This window comes from Silurus aristotelis (genome assembly GCF_946808225.1).
Source record: "Silurus aristotelis genome assembly, chromosome: 27".
Lineage (NCBI taxonomy): Eukaryota > Metazoa > Chordata > Actinopteri > Siluriformes > Siluridae > Silurus > Silurus aristotelis.
The window spans coordinates 2,855,018-2,871,775 of record NC_139600.1 but is presented as its reverse complement, the minus strand read 5'-3'; the positions used below and the strand labels follow the sequence as shown (position 1 = coordinate 2,871,775).

Sequence of the window (16,758 nt, the reverse complement as noted above, 5' to 3'; positions counted from 1 at the left end):
AAGATTTTAAAATATCTATTAAACCATAGAGTCTGGCTAGAAGTCCAGAAGTGGAGATTTTAATATTATTCACATGTCAAAAGCAAATATAGTCACACAATTTCAACGAATGTTTGGAAACCCAGTTGTTAATGGCTTTGAGTGTAAAATCTAAGCTTTATAGATGAGATAAAAACCAGTCATTCATTTATTACTAAAGAAACACAGCTATATGAAAGAAGCACATGGTCAAAATCCCTCCATTGCAGTTTGATAATGGACACCTTTTATTTCACCCAGTTTAATTCAATGGATTGAATACTGTCAAGTAATTTTTTTTTTCCCATTTCTGGTAATTTATAAAAGTAACGGTGAAGAAGGCATCAGTGTGGGAGATTTCATTTGACCGATCACTTAAATGACACCCAATACACGTGTTATTTTCTTTCCTCTTAACATGCTGCTAAATACATTATTTCCCAACTTTTCCAGGTATAAGTTCATCCCAACACCATTACCAGAAAGTTGGAGGCACATCATTTTACAGGACGTCTTTAAACGTGGCAGCATCACGTTTCCTTTCACGCCAGACTCGAACACGTTACATGGCACAAAATGCATAAAGAAATTTCCATGAACATAAGTTTGGAGTAGATCTCAACACCTTTGGGATGAATCGTCACCTACATTCCTTGTTCTGTGTCAAACTTGGACGAGGAACAAAGTTAAGGGCTTTCCTCAGGGGCTCAGGAGCGGCAGCTTGGTGCGGCTGGGATTTGAACTCACAACCTTCAGAACGGTAGTCCCACATATCCAGCTTTCACGTTTATCCTGGCATCAACACTATTACACACGTATATATGGATCATAAACTAGACCTTACGCCGCCACCATGCTTCATTATAATACGTTTCATGGTCAAACGTACAACACGTGAGTCTTAAACCCTCTTTATTAATCCTGAACTATAAAGTTCAATTCTTGCAGTTTTTTGTAATAAAGAGAAAACGCTGGTTTTCATATAATAAATTATGTCTAGACAACCAGCACCATAAACTTTAACATCAGAAAAAATGTTGGACTAGATTTATAAAATGCTTGTTTGATCACCCAATCACCCCCTCCCGCCAGCACATTTAATAAATAATAAAAAAAAAAGTAATACAAAATTAATATTATAAAATTACTATAATGTACCGTATATAACCATTAAATAATGTTAAAGGGAAACTCATGAGTGAAAAGAAGCGACACAGTGAATGTTTGGGGGTGGAAATGATTTTTATTGGCTACTGTACATCCGTTCACTTGTCCTCCGGCTTGTTGAAGCAGTAGGTGAGACAGCACTTGCCGCAGTAGTGCCTGTCGAAGTGGCTGGCCATGAAGACGCCGGCGCCGCACTCGTCAGCTGGGCACTCGCGACGGAGGCGGTGGATCTTGCCGTTCTCGTCGACCTGAAACCAGACAAGGATGAGATCAGACCGGGGTGTTTATTGGAAATGTACATAAAGCTGGAGTGCTGAAGGTTCCTACCTTGTAGTACTTGAGCACAGCGAGCTTGACCTTCTTTCTCTTGTGCTTGTTCTTCTTAGGGGTGGTGTAGGACTTCTTCTTCCTTTTCTTAGCACCACCACGCAGCCTCAGCACCAGGTGCAGGGTGGACTCCTGGAACAGGCACAGATTTAATCAAGTCCAACTTGACAGCAGAATATCCATGTTCATGTTTGTATGGTGTTTTAAATGCAGTGTTTCCACACGAACGGTTTTAATCGGCGGACGCGTGCACCGTGGAGGATGTTGGTGCTCGATTTGAGACTTTTTGCGCATCAGTAAAACAAATGTTTAGCGATTACAAAAAAGTGGTGGATTATTTATGTATATCCGAGTAAAGGAATGACATTGTGAATAAATGTGTTGCGTTGAAGGTTGTAATTTCGCCTCATACAGTTATTTATATTTGTACAAAAACGTGCACTTCGTTGACCGCGCGCTGCTAAAACAAGCTACAGAGACGGCTCGGTGAGACTGGAGATAAATCATGTGGAGGCTCATCTTCACTATTAACGATACACCACACTTTCAAATGCAGGAAGAAAAACTGCCATTTATCCTTTGTTAAATATAAAGAACCTAAGGGGGGAAAAAACGTATTCTAACAAAATCTCAAACGGCAGATATTCACGCTGGTTTACAAACAGACTCGCGTTTAAAATGAATCAATCGGGGAGAAAAACTGAACCAATCAGGAAAATCTCCACATGCAGGTTCTCTAGGTGAATTCTGTGGAAAGTGTTTGCTTTCTGACCCTTTTGGCGTCATGACTTTATTAAGCCAACATAAACACTACATAACAGCCAGACAGGAAGGAGGGGGTGGTGGTGGAGGTGGTGGAACCCAGTAGAAATCATCAATAATTTTATAGTTAATTGCACAATTCAATCATTTCAAGTGCAGCTGATGTTCCTGGACTTATGAATCCGTTTTTTCTGCTAAACGAAGCGCGATTTCTTTTGGATCGAAGGATATGAAAACCTTGAGGGTTTTTATCTAATCGACTTGCAAACTTCATCCGGCGCATCTCACAACCATCTCACTAATCCAACTGCACAAATAAGGGGGTTAATACAGGCCTGGCTCCAAGTACAGCTTGATGGATTTGAACTCATGACCTCCTGATCAGAAGCTCACTGTTATTAAATTCCATCCTGATCTCACACAGGACAGAACATCCACTCTGGGACCAGTTCTGCAGAACCTGTGGTCCATTCTAAAGCTCACCTTCTGGATGTTGTAGTCAGACAAGGTGCGTCCATCCTCCAACTGCTTCCCGGCGAAGATCAACCTCTGCTGGTCAGGAGGGATGCCTGGGTTCAAGTCGGGAGAAAGAATCGCTCAATTACAATCGACTTCCAAACACGTTTACAGGTAGAAGATACATGAGCGTGAACGAGCACTGAAAACAACCAGGACACGTGCTTATAAAGACGTCAACCAGGACAGGTCTATGGAGGACCAGTCAAGCAATTATGGTCATGATCAAAGCCCTGGTGCTGCAACTTTACCTTCTTTGTCTTGGATTTTGGCCTTGACATTTTCAATAGTATCCGAAGGCTCAACCTGAGGAGTCAAAATAAAGAAACATGAGAAGCACGATCTGAAGAGAATCACGTGTCTAATAATACAATTAACCAATTAACTAAAGCAACTCAGAATTAAAAAAAAAAAAGACAGAAATGTGGTTTAAAACCTAAAGCATGAATTTCTCTTCACACTATTTAACGTTGAACGCATGCGCGCGCGCGCACGTGCGGCAGCGGCTGGCAGCGATTTTAATGCTAGTTATATATTTTATGCTTCATGAGACACTTAATGATAAAAAAAAAGTACGTAAAATTTGTTTACAAATTTTATTTTTATAATCAGAATAAATTATTCTAAATGAAAACCCGAAGTTTGACTGAGCCAACGCGGCCGCTCGCGCACCTCAAGGGTGATGGTTTTGCCCGTAAGGGTTTTCACGAAAATCTGCATTTTGCCGTCGATTCCACCTGCACACAGAACACGCACAAAAAACGTTTCCTCAGTAACGAAATATCGACTTTTTCAACGCATTTTCTGCTATTTTTAATCAAATCCGAAGCCGGAGATCAACTCACCACAAGCCTCTCGCTAATGGCGGATCGGGAGAAGAGGGCTTTCGGACCGCGCTACGGGGTTTTCTCGAGACCTTTGCACGGGGTGTTAGGAGTCCCTTACAGTGCCTGTTCAAAAACAACCACACAGCGCATTAGATATAACAAATATATATATTTTTAAATGTCATCTATAAATATTTAATTTTTAAATATGTCGAAATTTTGTTTTATTTTAATTTCTGTTTTGTTGCGTAGGAAGTGGAGAAGATTTGAGTCAGCCATCAAAGGAATCGATTCCTCGAGTCGACTCCCTTTTAATGTCAAAAAAAAAAAAAATGCATCATTAGAAATAACAGATATTGTATCGTGTGATTTATTTAATTTATACATCATTTGCAATATTGCTTTTTTCTAATAACCACTAAATACTGTTTTATTGTGTAGGAAGTGAGGAAGATTTGAATCAGCCATCAAAGGAATCGATTCATGGTCGAGTCGAATCCATAATAATATAAATAATAATAATAATAATAATAATAATAATAATAATATTTATTATTATTATTATTAATGCAAATAATTAACTCTGGGAATTTTTATTGTAATATTTAGTGAAACAAAAAGAACAATAAAATTAAAATTGATAATACTTATGATTCATAGGATTAGTTCTGACAAAAGAGGACAAATCGATGTATTTTGTATATATATTTTATAATACGGAATCGGAGTCGACTCTATTTATTATTATTATTATTATTATTATTATTATTATTATTATTATTATTATATGTAGAGTCGACTCAAGAGTCGGAGCAGCATCTGAGTCGACTCTATTTATAAAAATGAATATTATTATATGTAGAGTCGACTCAAGAGTCAGAGCCGAATCGAAGTCGACTCCAGAGTCAGTATGAGCGGACGTCAGCTCGCACGTTTGTTTCCATGGCACCCAAACATGCCTTTAGACGCTGTTAAGGAAGAAAGGTCGATTTTGTGTTGACAATATGTGTATATGTATATAAGCAAGTTTAACAGAATAATTAGGAATGGAAAAAAACCGAAAGATTTGATGGCGTTTAAAGGGAACACCATGTTTGAAAGTGCTAAAGACAAGAGTTTTATGAAATCACTGAAAGAATTTATAGAAAGTGAGAAGGTGCAGTTGTCCTGTCTTAATGAGGGACCTGATGAGCAAAGATACACCATTTACAGCACAGCTTTCCACAAGGTACATTCATTATATTCATATTTATTATTAAATTATATCAGTATTATAATAAAACCAGTGTATTTTTTCTTTGCATTTTTTCTCATTCAACTGCATCCTATTGCATTCTATGAATGCACCCTTGACCATCTATCTATCAATTTTTCTATCTATCTATCTATCTATCTATCTATCTATCTATCTATCTATCTATCTATCTATCTATCTATCTATCTATCTATCTTGTCTGTCTGTCTGTCTGTCTGTCTGTCTGTCTATAAAATGATTTCCAACCCCATTGTTCTTTTACCAGAAAAGTCTTTTTTTTTTTCTATTTTCTTTTTCTCTTTCACAACCGTCTTCATGTCCCCTTGTTAGATAATCGACTACAGTACGGCGTACAAACCGATTCTCACGGCCATCAAGAAAGAATATGATGACTTCATTACCTCGCTGAAGAGCAATCAGCATCAGGCTCAGCTTGCTCATGGAAAAATGAAGACCCAGCTCACTCAACCCACCTCCATAATGTACTACCAAAGAAGAGCTGCTCAGCTGCAGGAGAAGTTAAAACATTTTCATTCTTTATGGATCTTTATTGAAACCAGAGATTTTATGGTCCCCTGGTGGTCTAGTGGTTAAGATGCAGTGCTCCCACCGCTGCGACCCGGGTTCGATTCCCGGTCAGGGAACCATCCCCAGCCACTCTTAGTGCCGGTCCCAAGCCCGGATAAATTGGGGAGGGTTGCGTTAGGAAGGGCATCCAGCGTAAAACATGTGCCAAATCAAACGTGCGGAGGATCCGCTGTGGCGACCCCTAACGGGAGAAGCCGAAAAGAAAGTTTATTGAAACCAGAGATTTTAAAAAAGTGAAAAATAACCCTAACCCTAGAATTTGTTTAAGTGAACAGGATTGGTTAGAATTTGTTTAAGTGAACAGGATTGGTTAGAATTTGTTTAGGAGTGAACAGGATTGGTTAGAATTTGTTTAAGTGAACAGGATTGGTTAGAATTTGTTTAGGAGTGAACAGGATTGGTTAGAATTTGTTTAAGTGAACAGGATTGGTTAGAATTTGTTTCAGTGAACAGGATTGGTTAGAATTTGTTTAGGAGTGAACAGGATTGGTTAGAATTTGTTTAAGTGAACAGGATTGGTTAGAATTTGTTTGAGTGAACAGGATTGGTTAGAATTTGTTTAGGAGTGAACAGGATTGGTTAGAATTTGTTTAGGAGTGAACAGGATTGGTTAGAATTTGTTTAGGAGTGAACAGGATTGGTTAGAATTTGTTTAAGTGAACAGGATTGGTTAGAATTTGTTTAAGTGAACAGGATTGGTTAGAATTTGTTTCAGTGAACAGGATTGGTTAGAATTTGTTTAAGTGAACAGGATTGGTTAGAATTTGTTTAGGAGTGAACAGGATTGGTTAGAATTTGTTTAAGTGAACAGGATTGGTTAGAATTTGTTTAGGAGTGAACAGGATTGGTTAGAATTTGTTTAAGTGAACAGGATTGGTTAGAATTTGTTTCAGTGAACAGGATTGGTTAGAATTTGTTTAAGTGAACAGGATTGGTTATAATTTGTTTAAGTGAACAGGATTGGTTAGAATTTGTTTAGGAGTGAACAGGATTGGTTAGAATTTGTTTAAGTGAACAGGATTGGTTAGAATTTGTTTCAGTGAACAGGATTGGTTAGAATTTGTTTAAGTGAACAGGATTGGTTATAATTTGTTTAAGTGAACAGGATTGGTTAGAATTTGTTTAGGAGTGAACAGGATTGGTTAGAATTTGTTTAGGAGTGAACAGGATTGGTTAGAATTTGTTTAAGTGAACAGGATTGGTTAGAATTTGTTTAAGTGAACAGGATTGGTTAGAATTTGTTTATGAGTGAACAGGATTGGTTAGAATTTGTTTAGGAGTGAACAGGATTGGTTAGAATTTGTTTGAGTGAACAGGATTGGTTAGAATTTGTTTAGGAGTGAACAGGATTGGTTAGAATTTGTTTGAGTGAACAGGATTGGTTAGAATTTGTTTAGGAGTGAACAGGATTGGTTAGAATTTGTTTAAGTGAACAGGATTGGTTAGAATTTGTTTAAGTGAACAGGATTGGTTAGAATTTGTTTAGGAGTGAACAGGATTGGTTAGAATTTGTTTAAGTGAACAGGATTGGTTAGAATTTGTTTAGGAGTGAACAGGATTGGTAAGAATTTGTTTAAGTGAACAGGATTGGTTAGAATTTGTTTAAGTGAACAGGATTGGTTAGAATTTGTTTAAGTGAACAGGATTGGTTAGAATTTGTTTAGGAGTGAACAGGATTGGTTAGAATTTGTTTAAGTGAACAGGATTGGTTAGAATTTGTTTAAGTGAACAGGATTGGTTAGAATTTGTTTAAGTGAACAGGATTGGTTAGAATTTGTTTAAGTGAACAGGATTGGTTAGAATTTGTTTAAGTGAACAGGATTGGTTAGAATTTGTTTAGGAGTGAACAGGATTGGTTAGAATTTGTTTAGGAGTGAACAGGATTGGTTAGAATTTGTTTAAGTGAACAGGATTGGTTAGAATTTGTTTAAGTGAACAGGATTGGTTAGAATTTGTTTAAGTGAACAGGATTGGTTAGAATTTGTTTAGGAGTGAACAGGATTGGTTAGAATTTGTTTAGGAGTGAACAGGATTGGTTAGAATTTGTTTAGGAGTGAACAGGATTGGTTAGAATTTGTTTAAGTGAACAGGATTGGTTAGAATTTGTTTAAGTGAACAGGATTGGTTAGAATTTGTTTCAGTGAACAGGATTGGTTAGAATTTGTTTAAGTGAACAGGATTGGTTAGAATTTGTTTAGGAGTGAACAGGATTGGTTAGAATTTGTTTAAGTGAACAGGATTGGTTAGAATTTGTTTAGGAGTGAACAGGATTGGTTAGAATTTGTTTAAGTGAACAGGATTGGTTAGAATTTGTTTCAGTGAACAGGATTGGTTAGAATTTGTTTAAGTGAACAGGATTGGTTATAATTTGTTTAAGTGAACAGGATTGGTTAGAATTTGTTTAGGAGTGAACAGGATTGGTTAGAATTTGTTTAGGAGTGAACAGGATTGGTTAGAATTTGTTTAAGTGAACAGGATTGGTTAGAATTTGTTTAAGTGAACAGGATTGGTTAGAATTTGTTTATGAGTGAACAGGATTGGTTAGAATTTGTTCAGGAGTGAACAGGATTGGTTAGAATTTGTTTGAGTGAACAGGATTGGTTAGAATTTGTTTAGGAGTGAACAGGATTGGTTAGAATTTGTTTGAGTGAACAGGATTGGTTAGAATTTGTTTAGGAGTGAACAGGATTGGTTAGAATTTGTTTAAGTGAACAGGATTGGTTAGAATTTGTTTAAGTGAACAGGATTGGTTAGAATTTGTTTAGGAGTGAACAGGATTGGTTAGAATTTGTTTAAGTGAACAGGATTGGTTAGAATTTGTTTAGGAGTGAACAGGATTGGTTAGAATTTGTTTAAGTGAACAGGATTGGTTAGAATTTGTTTAAGTGAACAGGATTGGTTAGAATTTGTTTAAGTGAACAGGATTGGTTAGAATTTGTTTATGAGTGAACAGGATTGGTTATAATTTGTTTAAGTGAACAGGATTGGTTAGAATTTGTTTAGGAGTGAACAGGATTGGTTAGAATTTGTTTAGGAGTGAACAGGATTGGTTAGAATTTGTTTAAGTGAACAGGATTGGTTAGAATTTGTTTAAGTGAACAGGATTGGTTAGAATTTGTTTATGAGTGAACAGGATTGGTTAGAATTTGTTTAGGAGTGAACAGGATTGGTTAGAATTTGTTTGAGTGAACAGGATTGGTTAGAATTTGTTTAGGAGTGAACAGGATTGGTTAGAATTTGTTTGAGTGAACTGGATTGGTTAGAATTTGTTTAGGATTGAACAGGATTGGTTAGAATGTGTTTAAGTGAACAGGATTGGTTAGAATTTGTTTAAGTGAACAGGATTGGTTAGAATTTGTTTAGGAGTGAACAGGATTGGTTAGAATTTGTTTAAGTGAACAGGATTGGTTAGAATTTGTTTAGGAGTGAACAGGATTGGTAAGAATTTGTTTAAGTGAACAGGATTGGTTAGAATTTGTTTAAGTGAACAGGATTGGTTAGAATTTGTTTAAGTGAACAGGATTGGTTAGAATTTGTTTAGGAGTGAACAGGATTGGTAAGAATTTGTTTAGGAGTGAACAGGATTGGTAAGAATTTGTTTAAGTGAACAGGATTGGTTAGAATTTGTTTAAGTGAACAGGATTGGTTAGAATTTGTTTAAGTGAACAGGATTGGTTAGAATTTGTTTAAGTGAACAGGATTGGTTAGAATTTGTTTAGGAGTGAACAGGATTGGTTAGAATTTGTTTAAGTGAACAGGATTGGTTAGAATTTGTTTAAGTGAACAGGATTGGTTAGAATTTGTTTAAGTGAACAGAATTGGTTAGAATTTGTTTAAGTGAACAGGATTGGTTAGAATTTGTTTAGGAGTGAACAGGATTGGTTAGAATTTGTTTAGGAGTGAACAGGATTGGTTAGAATTTGTTTAAGTGAACAGGATTGGTTAGAATTTGTTTAAGTGAACAGGATTGGTTAGAATTTGTTTAAGTGAACAGGATTGGTTAGAATTTGTTTAAGTGAACAGGATTGGTTAGAATTTGTTTAAGTGAACAGGATTGGTTAGAATTTGTTTGGGAGTGAACAGGATTGGTTAGAATTTGTTTAAGTGAACAGGATTGGTTAGAATTTGTTTAAGTGAACAGGATTGGTTAGAATTTGTTTAAGTGAACAGGATTGGTTAGAATTTGTTTAAGTGAACAGGATTGGTTAGAATTTCTGTGAAAGTAAACTGGTTTGGATATAATTTAATGGAAATGAATAGGATTGGTAAAAATTTTTAAAGCACAGACGTTCTTCAGATGCCACCTGGATTTCCTTTGGGTTGGGTTTCTTTGAGGAGAAAGTTCATTAGGAAGACAGAGTGGTCAGTAGTAGACTGGATTGGCCCAAAAAAACACCAAACATCTAAAGCAATTCTCGATTTTCCTTTTTTCAGGATTGCAACCATCCGGCGAAACACAGCTGACTTGAAAACAGACATAACAAGGCTTCAGGGAGGCCAAAATAAACAAGAAGATTCGCAACAAGTGGAAACATCAGAGGTCACAGTTCACATTGGTCAAACACCAGGTACTTCACCTGAAATCCATGTTCTTTAAAGTGTCTCTTTAGTTCCAGTTCCTGATGTTTCTCCATCCGCAGGTCTTACACTAAGTGAGTCGTTAAACCTGGAATGCCTGGATAAACATCTGGAGTCTTTGGAGCAAAAGCGAAATGAACTTTTGATAAAGAAAACAAGCGAGTATGTTCCAGTGAGGGTCAAACTCGAGCTGGATTGGAAAATGAAAATCATATTGAGCCAAAGAGATGAACTTTCTGCAGAAAACGACAAACTGCTTCTCTGGTGAGAACGTCACTGAGCACAATGGTTGTTCAGTCCGCCAACTTTCCAAAGAGCCTACAATATCAGTAGATGCACAAAAACTAAAACTTACACACATCATTTTTCATGATGAATCTATATGGACAGAAGTACCCCTGAGGACCCCTTCACATGGGTCGTTCATGAACTTAGAGGAACGAGTCGTTTTGAAAAGAGATTAGTTCATTTTCTCCTGGAAACAGAATCGAGTAGTTTGTCTCATGAGTCCTCTGATTCCAGTCGTTCGTTCTTTTATCATGTGATTGTTACAATACAATATTTATCATAATTTGTCCTCGGCTGCATCGTCATATTTTTGTATTATTATAACGATAGTCAAAGTTGGTTTATGTAAATGTGTTGGGGCGGGGGGGGGCGGTGTCTGCTTATTGAAAAATGTCTGATCAAATGAACCAAATGACTCCAAAAAGATTTGTTTATATTGACAAACGAGATTCAGAGAATCGAGTCACTAAAAAAACTATCCAATCTTTACACGGTTTTTGAAAGGCCAATTTTAGTCCTCATTTGCTGTTATATTAATCTCCTCTCTTCTTGGAAGACGCTTAGATTTTGTGGAAATTGATTCAGCCATTCAGTGTTGGTAAAGTCCGATGAAGGTGAGGTGAGGAGGCCTGGGGTGCAGTTCCAATTCACCCCAAAGGTGTTCAACAGGGTTGAAGCTCTATAGCAGGAGATCTTCCTCTAAATTCAACCCATGTACTGTAGACCTTTATAGACCTGGGTTTTTGTCATGCTGGAATAGGTTTTGGTCTCCTAGTTGGTCTTCTGAAGTTGTATACAATACAAGAAGATCCATATATGAATCAGGTCTTCCAGTACTTTTGTCCATATAGTGTGTATAAAGAATAGCGTAATGGTTTTCATAATACAGATGTTTAAAACGTATGTAGTAATCACAAGTAGCCGATCTGGTCTTCAGGAATAAACAGCTGACGTACCTCAAGGAAGCTCTCGGACGCTGGGAAAATTCAGGACGACGCACTACTCTACCCAAGCGCCTGTCCTCTGAATTGAAGCATGTATCAAGAATGAGAGGTGACCACAAGTTCTTCCATGTTTGGAGCTTCGAACATACTTTTAGTAACATCGATGTGCATTGGTCTCGTTTGCCCTGTGTTCTTTGTTCCAGAACTTGAAAACGACCAAACGGGCTTCCAGACCAGCGGTCTAGAAACGGACGATCCGGGGAAGATCAAGGAATCGACACGTCTGGCGTTTTATGTGGAAAGGTTTCCCCGAGAGTCACTTTTCTAAAACAGAGACGTGTTTTTAATTAATTTGTTTATCAAATAGCAACTTTTTTTGCAAATAGCAACTTTTTTTTTTTTTTTTTTTATAACATAGTCCGTATATTTCTGGATCGTTTCGTCTCAAATCTACTTTTCAGTGCTGCGTCCTAAAAAAAGGTCAAATTTTTGAAGATCAAGTCGTAATTACGAGAATAAAGTCGAAATGTTTTGACAATAAAGTTGAAATATTTGAAGAATAAAGTCCCGTTTAGAGTAGTAGATCTTGAATCTGTGCGACTTTATTCTTCAGATATTAAAATTTTATCGTCAAAATATTTCGACTTTATTCTCGTAATTACGACTTGAAAGTTTGACATTTTTTGGACGCAGCACTAAAAAGTAGATTCGAGACCAAATGATCCAAAAAAACATCTGTGTGCTATTCAAAGAGGAGATGTTTCTCAAGAGAGGATGATGATGATGAATGAAATCGACCCTGTCGGAGTTAAAGGCAGAACTTCACCCGGGGGTTCAAATATTTCGACTTTATTCTTTTTTTGCTACAACTTCAATCTCGCAATGTTAGATTTGTCCCTTTTTTTCTTCCTTACGTTGCACTAAAACTTCGAATCCGAACAGATTTCGGAAGCACCATTTTTGGAAAAAAAAAAATTCAGCAATCCTCAAAAACATTCCAGTAAATTCCGGTTCGCCACAACAATTGTGCATTATTTCTCCCACTGACTGGTTCATTAAATTCAATTATATACCATAGCCATGTTCACACTAATACGTCTTTCCAAAGTGGATCGATTTAAAATTTTTATTTATTTTAATTTTTTTAAATGGACTGCGAAAACATCGTCACCGCAACATTCCGGAGAGCCGTAAAGTAAATCAACGTCACGTGGAAACGACTCGCGGGTCGAAGCGTCTTACATTTTGCTAACACGCAAAAAACAAACGTGTAAACGCGGAAGGTTTTTCAGACCAAACCGCCGTCTTCAAATGTATTCCGGATTGTCTTCATTCCATAATTTTGTATTTATTTGAATCCAGACGAAAAAATCACCACCTAGCAATACTTTGACCGTCACGTCCTCAGCGTTGTTGATCCCATCTGCATTTCCACCTCCGCAGATTTATAGAGCTGTTCGAAGCGGCCGACTACGAGACGGCGGCTTTCCAGGCCTCCATGTCCCCTTACGGAGTGCTGAGGAACATCGGGGTCATGGAGAAATTCAAAAGTACGGTGCGTTCCACCACGACGTTCGCGCCGGTTGCAGTTTTTTGACACCAGTTTTCTTCTTCTGTAGATATCACAGTCCACAAGGGGGCCGTTCCTCCTCTGCTGTTCTTCTTTCGGTCCTTGATGAACTCGGCACCGGCTGGAAAACCGCTCCCGGAGAAGATGTCTAAGGAGGGGGTCCGTTTTGCCCTGCGGCACGGCCACGTCGAGTTGGTGATGTTCGGGGTCTCTCAGCACAGGTGAAAATCGCTAATTATTGGAGATGGAGAACGGGTGAAAAATTGAAAAGAATTTTCTATAAAATATCGTTTTTTTGTTTTTTTTTTCGTGTGTTCCACCTGCAGATTGACGTTCAGTGAGGAATTAGGTGATCTGATCTGCAGCTACGCGACCGGTCACCTACGCACCGTGGACACCTGCCTGGCCCTGGCGCAGATCGTTTACACGGCCTGCGGCGTGCTCAGGAAAGCCGCACTGAGCATGTGCAGACGAGGCCTCACCGGCGCCGCTTTACAATTCATTCACAACCACAAAGAATTCACAATCGGTGAGGAACACCATCGGTCACTCACAACACACACACGCTCCTCATATCCAAGCTGTGATGCATCACTTCAGAAGAAGTCTCGGCAGCCCTTGTAGAAAACGTCTAGCCTTATATCTTTATATCTCACAAAGCGTTTTTACTGGAGACTCCCTCCAAACGAGGGGTGTAAGAAAATATCGATACACGCCAGGATTGCGATATTTTGTTCGCCGATACTTCTCAAAATAAACGCGGTATCGTTATATATATTTTTTAATCATACAAGATTCATGTCAGTTGTTTTTCATTTTGAGGTTAAATCCTGACCACCGGATTGATCGCAGTCTTTTTATCTAAACTGTGACTCACACCAACGCCAATATGTTTCGTTCACGTCCGGTTTGTTTTTCAGGAGCTTATATGTTACAATTTTATTCAAAAGATCAGGAATAACACGTGCTGTTCGTGGTTGTATTTACAACCAGACAAAGCTTCATTTGTACAGGTAGTCGCCGACTTACGACCTATGCAACTTACGACCACAATCGCTAGCCGCGGCGTACGTTTTTTTTTTTACCAGCTTCCGGCATCATTTCACAGTACTGCACATATAGCCTACTCTACTTACGACCAAATCGTGTTACGACCGGTCTGTCGGTCCCAATCGTGGTCGTAAGTCGACGACTACCTGTAGTTCAAAGAACAGCGCTTTGTGCGCCAACTAGTGGCCGTTTTCGTTTGCTCGAGTTTAGAGTATGACGTAGAGAAATGCTTCTTACGACTGTCCAACATGTAAATAGAATAAAAATAAATTAATTAATAAATTAATAAAAATATAAGACTATTAAAAGTATAAAGTCTAAAGTAAGGTTTAAGCATATAATTATAATATATAAATATATAACTTAAGTGTGTATATATATATCCGGACTGTCAAGCGATTCAAATATTTAATCACGATTAATCGCATGATTGTCACAAGGTAACTTGTGATAATTCGCAACTTCATCACACGTTTTTATCTGTTCAAAATAGAAACGTTTAATCAACACAGAAAAATATGGAAGCTTTATGCAAATTTTAAATCACGTAAATCATCCGGAAACCAAACGGAACTTTCACCGTGTTTCCACACGGACGGTTTTAAACGCCGGACGCGCGCCGATTTGAGACTCATCGGTAAAAAAAACAAATGTTTAGCGATTACAAATGATTTTCCGGTGGAGTTTATTTTATTTGTTTGTAAAAAAATAAAAAAAAAGTCTGCGATTGTAGCTTTTATAGGTAAAACAGTAGTTAGAGCTCAGATCATGCTTCTACTCGCCTATAATACAATCATCATCATCATCATCATCATCATCATCATCATCGTCAATCCCACTTCATGTTAAATCTTTAATAACCTAATGTGCATATGTATAAAAAATTTTTTTTTTTAAATTGAACGGTAAAGAGAAGAGAAAATAAAAAGGGAGAAAAAATTGACAGCTTTAATAAAAATGATATCAATGCCTACAATAAGAAATATCCCAATATGTCACCTTGCTTTCAGTATCGCAATGTATCGTATCGCAAACCTCTGTATCGCGATACATATCGTATCGACGGATTCTTGCCGATGCACAGCTGTATTCCAAACCCTTTTTTTTTTTTTTTTTTTTTTTTTTACAGATGACGTGGTATTCGTGCTGAAGGAGCTTCCCAGTGTGGCGCTGCTGCAGGACCTCACTCGGCCTTGCAACAGCGTTCCTGCGCTCATGTCTGTCGGGTTTATCCTTCATTATCTTCTCGACTCCGAGCTGGAGGATCTGGGGTTCCAGTTGCTGGAGCAGATTCAAGCAAGTGGACAAGGTTTGAACACACACACACACACACACACACACACACACACACACACACACACACACACATATGAAGTATGTGGATGTCATTTATCGTTGCTGTCAGAATTATCGGCACCCTTTCACGTGATCTTTTTGTTCCTAAAACTAATGGACATTGCGGGGAAAAACAGCACAAAGTGGCATCACCGTAGTCTCCATTTTATTCTTTGGACCAGGGGATAAGTTGGGCGTCTTGGTGAGGTGTCTCACTGGTCATCATAATGTTTCATAGCACTGGTTCTTCAACGTTCTTCACTCAGGTGCGTTCCAGAACACCATCCTGGACGACGAGATGTGCAGTGCCGAGGGTTGGAGCGAAATCGCCGGTCGCTGTGAGCAGACCGGGCGTGTGGACCTGGCGCAGGAGATCACGTCCACGCTGCTGCTCCACGACGGCGCCGTGCTCCTCTCTCCAGGCCACGACAGTGCCCAGCTCATGGAGCACGTCTTCATGTAGCCACCAGGTGGCGCCTGTGAGTCAAACACAAGATTTCAGGGAAACTCAGTTCCTGTTCAGTACTTCATGGTGATGGGAAGATCAGACTCGTTTCTTTGGATCTCAATCATCAAAATGAACCAATCTTTTTTTTTTTTTGTCTGTTTGATCAGAAATAATTAAAAATGATAATTTTTCAATAAGCAGATCCAACACGTCTACATACACCAACTTTGAGTTCCAATTCTGAAAATATGACGACACAGCTGAGGACAAATTATGATAAAGAACGAGTAACTCAATTGTGACGTTTTGTTCAAGAACGATTCGTTCTCCGATGTGACTCAGAAGAAAGAATCGTTCATGAACGACTCATCACTGATGCATCAGCACTTTTTAGGATGCAGTCGGTACCAAAAAAACCACGTCAGTGGGAATGATAATGAGATTTTAAAAGTGTGTGTGTGTGTGTGTGTGTGTGTGTGTGTGTGTGTGTGTGTGTGTGTGTGTGTGTTGGGGGGGGGGGGGGGGTCGCTGTCAGCGTGGATGCTTTTTCTTCCCAGCAGGCCAGAGAAAATGGGCAGCTTTGTGATCTCCTCCACTGCACACTGAGCTCTTTGTCACGTCGCTCCGCCACTATGGTAACAAGGCACATGAAAGCAAGCGACTCCTCCTCAGTCCACAAACACACACACACCCACACACACACACACACACACACACACACACACACACACACACACACACACACACACACACTGAGCCTAGTCATCATCTCTAAACACACAGCACAAAAAATAAAACTTGGAAATCATCTCAAGATGATGGTGATGAAGATGATGATAAAATAATAATGATGATGATGATGGTGTTAAAATGATGATGATGATGATGATGATGGTGATGATGTTAAAATGATGATGATGATGATGGTGATGTGATGATGTTAAATGATGATGATGTTAAAATGATGATGATGATGATGATGATGATGATGATGGTGATGGTGATGTTAAAATAATGATGAAGTTGATGGTGATGATGATGATGTTAAAAATTATGATGATGTTCTTCTTCTTCTTTCAGCTGCT

At 38.3% G+C, this 16,758-nt stretch overlaps 2 protein-coding genes and 1 long non-coding RNA gene across 3 annotated transcripts; 1 reads left to right on the top strand and 2 right to left on the bottom strand.

The window, feature by feature from the left end:
• Positions 1 to 242: 242 nt before the first annotated feature.
• Positions 243 to 1,107, bottom strand: LOC310721572. Its single transcript, XR_014532102.1, has 2 exons — positions 853 to 1,107; positions 243 to 822 (listed from the first exon to the last, which is right to left on the bottom strand). It is a non-coding gene; the product is annotated as an uncharacterized lncRNA (long non-coding RNA).
• Positions 1,108 to 1,241: 134 nt separating this feature from the next.
• On the bottom strand, positions 1,242 to 3,740 carry rps27a (ribosomal protein S27a). Its single transcript, XM_083532429.1, has 6 exons — positions 3,636 to 3,740; positions 3,463 to 3,527; positions 3,042 to 3,096; positions 2,758 to 2,843; positions 1,513 to 1,644; positions 1,242 to 1,433 (listed from the first exon to the last, which is right to left on the bottom strand). Exons 2-6 carry the CDS (start codon positions 3,508 to 3,510, stop codon positions 1,284 to 1,286), a joined length of 471 nt encoding a protein of 156 aa, XP_083388555.1. The 5' UTR covers positions 3,511 to 3,527; positions 3,636 to 3,740; the 3' UTR covers positions 1,242 to 1,283.
• Positions 3,741 to 4,542: 802 nt separating this feature from the next.
• On the top strand, positions 4,543 to 16,085 carry LOC310721096 (clathrin heavy chain linker domain-containing protein 1-like). Its single transcript, XM_083532393.1, has 11 exons — positions 4,543 to 4,845; positions 5,203 to 5,390; positions 9,895 to 10,028; positions 10,101 to 10,302; positions 11,264 to 11,379; positions 11,474 to 11,573; positions 12,714 to 12,820; positions 12,890 to 13,061; positions 13,167 to 13,369; positions 15,020 to 15,199; positions 15,492 to 16,085. Exons 1-11 carry the CDS (start codon positions 4,630 to 4,632, stop codon positions 15,686 to 15,688), a joined length of 1,815 nt encoding a protein of 604 aa, XP_083388519.1. The 5' UTR covers positions 4,543 to 4,629; the 3' UTR covers positions 15,689 to 16,085.
• The last annotated feature ends 673 nt before the right edge of the window (positions 16,086 to 16,758 follow it).

Excerpts from the sequence above, each read along its gene's own strand:
- rps27a (XM_083532429.1), bottom strand. The coding sequence starts at position 3,510 with ATGCAGATTTTCGTGAAAACCCTTACGGGCAAAACCATCACCCTTGAG. Across the intron at positions 2,844-3,041 it reads CAAAATCCAAGACAAAGAAG|GCATCCCTCCTGACCAGCAG; the intron begins GTAAAGTTGCAG and ends ACTTGAACCCAG. Across the intron at positions 1,645-2,757 it reads CTGACTACAACATCCAGAAG|GAGTCCACCCTGCACCTGGT; the intron begins GTGAGCTTTAGA and ends TGCCTGTTCCAG.
- LOC310721096 (XM_083532393.1), top strand. The coding sequence starts at position 4,630 with ATGTATATAAGCAAGTTTAACAGAATAATTAGGAATGGAAAAAAACCG. Across the intron at positions 10,303-11,263 it reads AACGACAAACTGCTTCTCTG|GAATAAACAGCTGACGTACC; the intron begins GTGAGAACGTCA and ends TCTGGTCTTCAG. Across the intron at positions 13,062-13,166 it reads TTCGGGGTCTCTCAGCACAG|ATTGACGTTCAGTGAGGAAT; the intron begins GTGAAAATCGCT and ends TTCCACCTGCAG.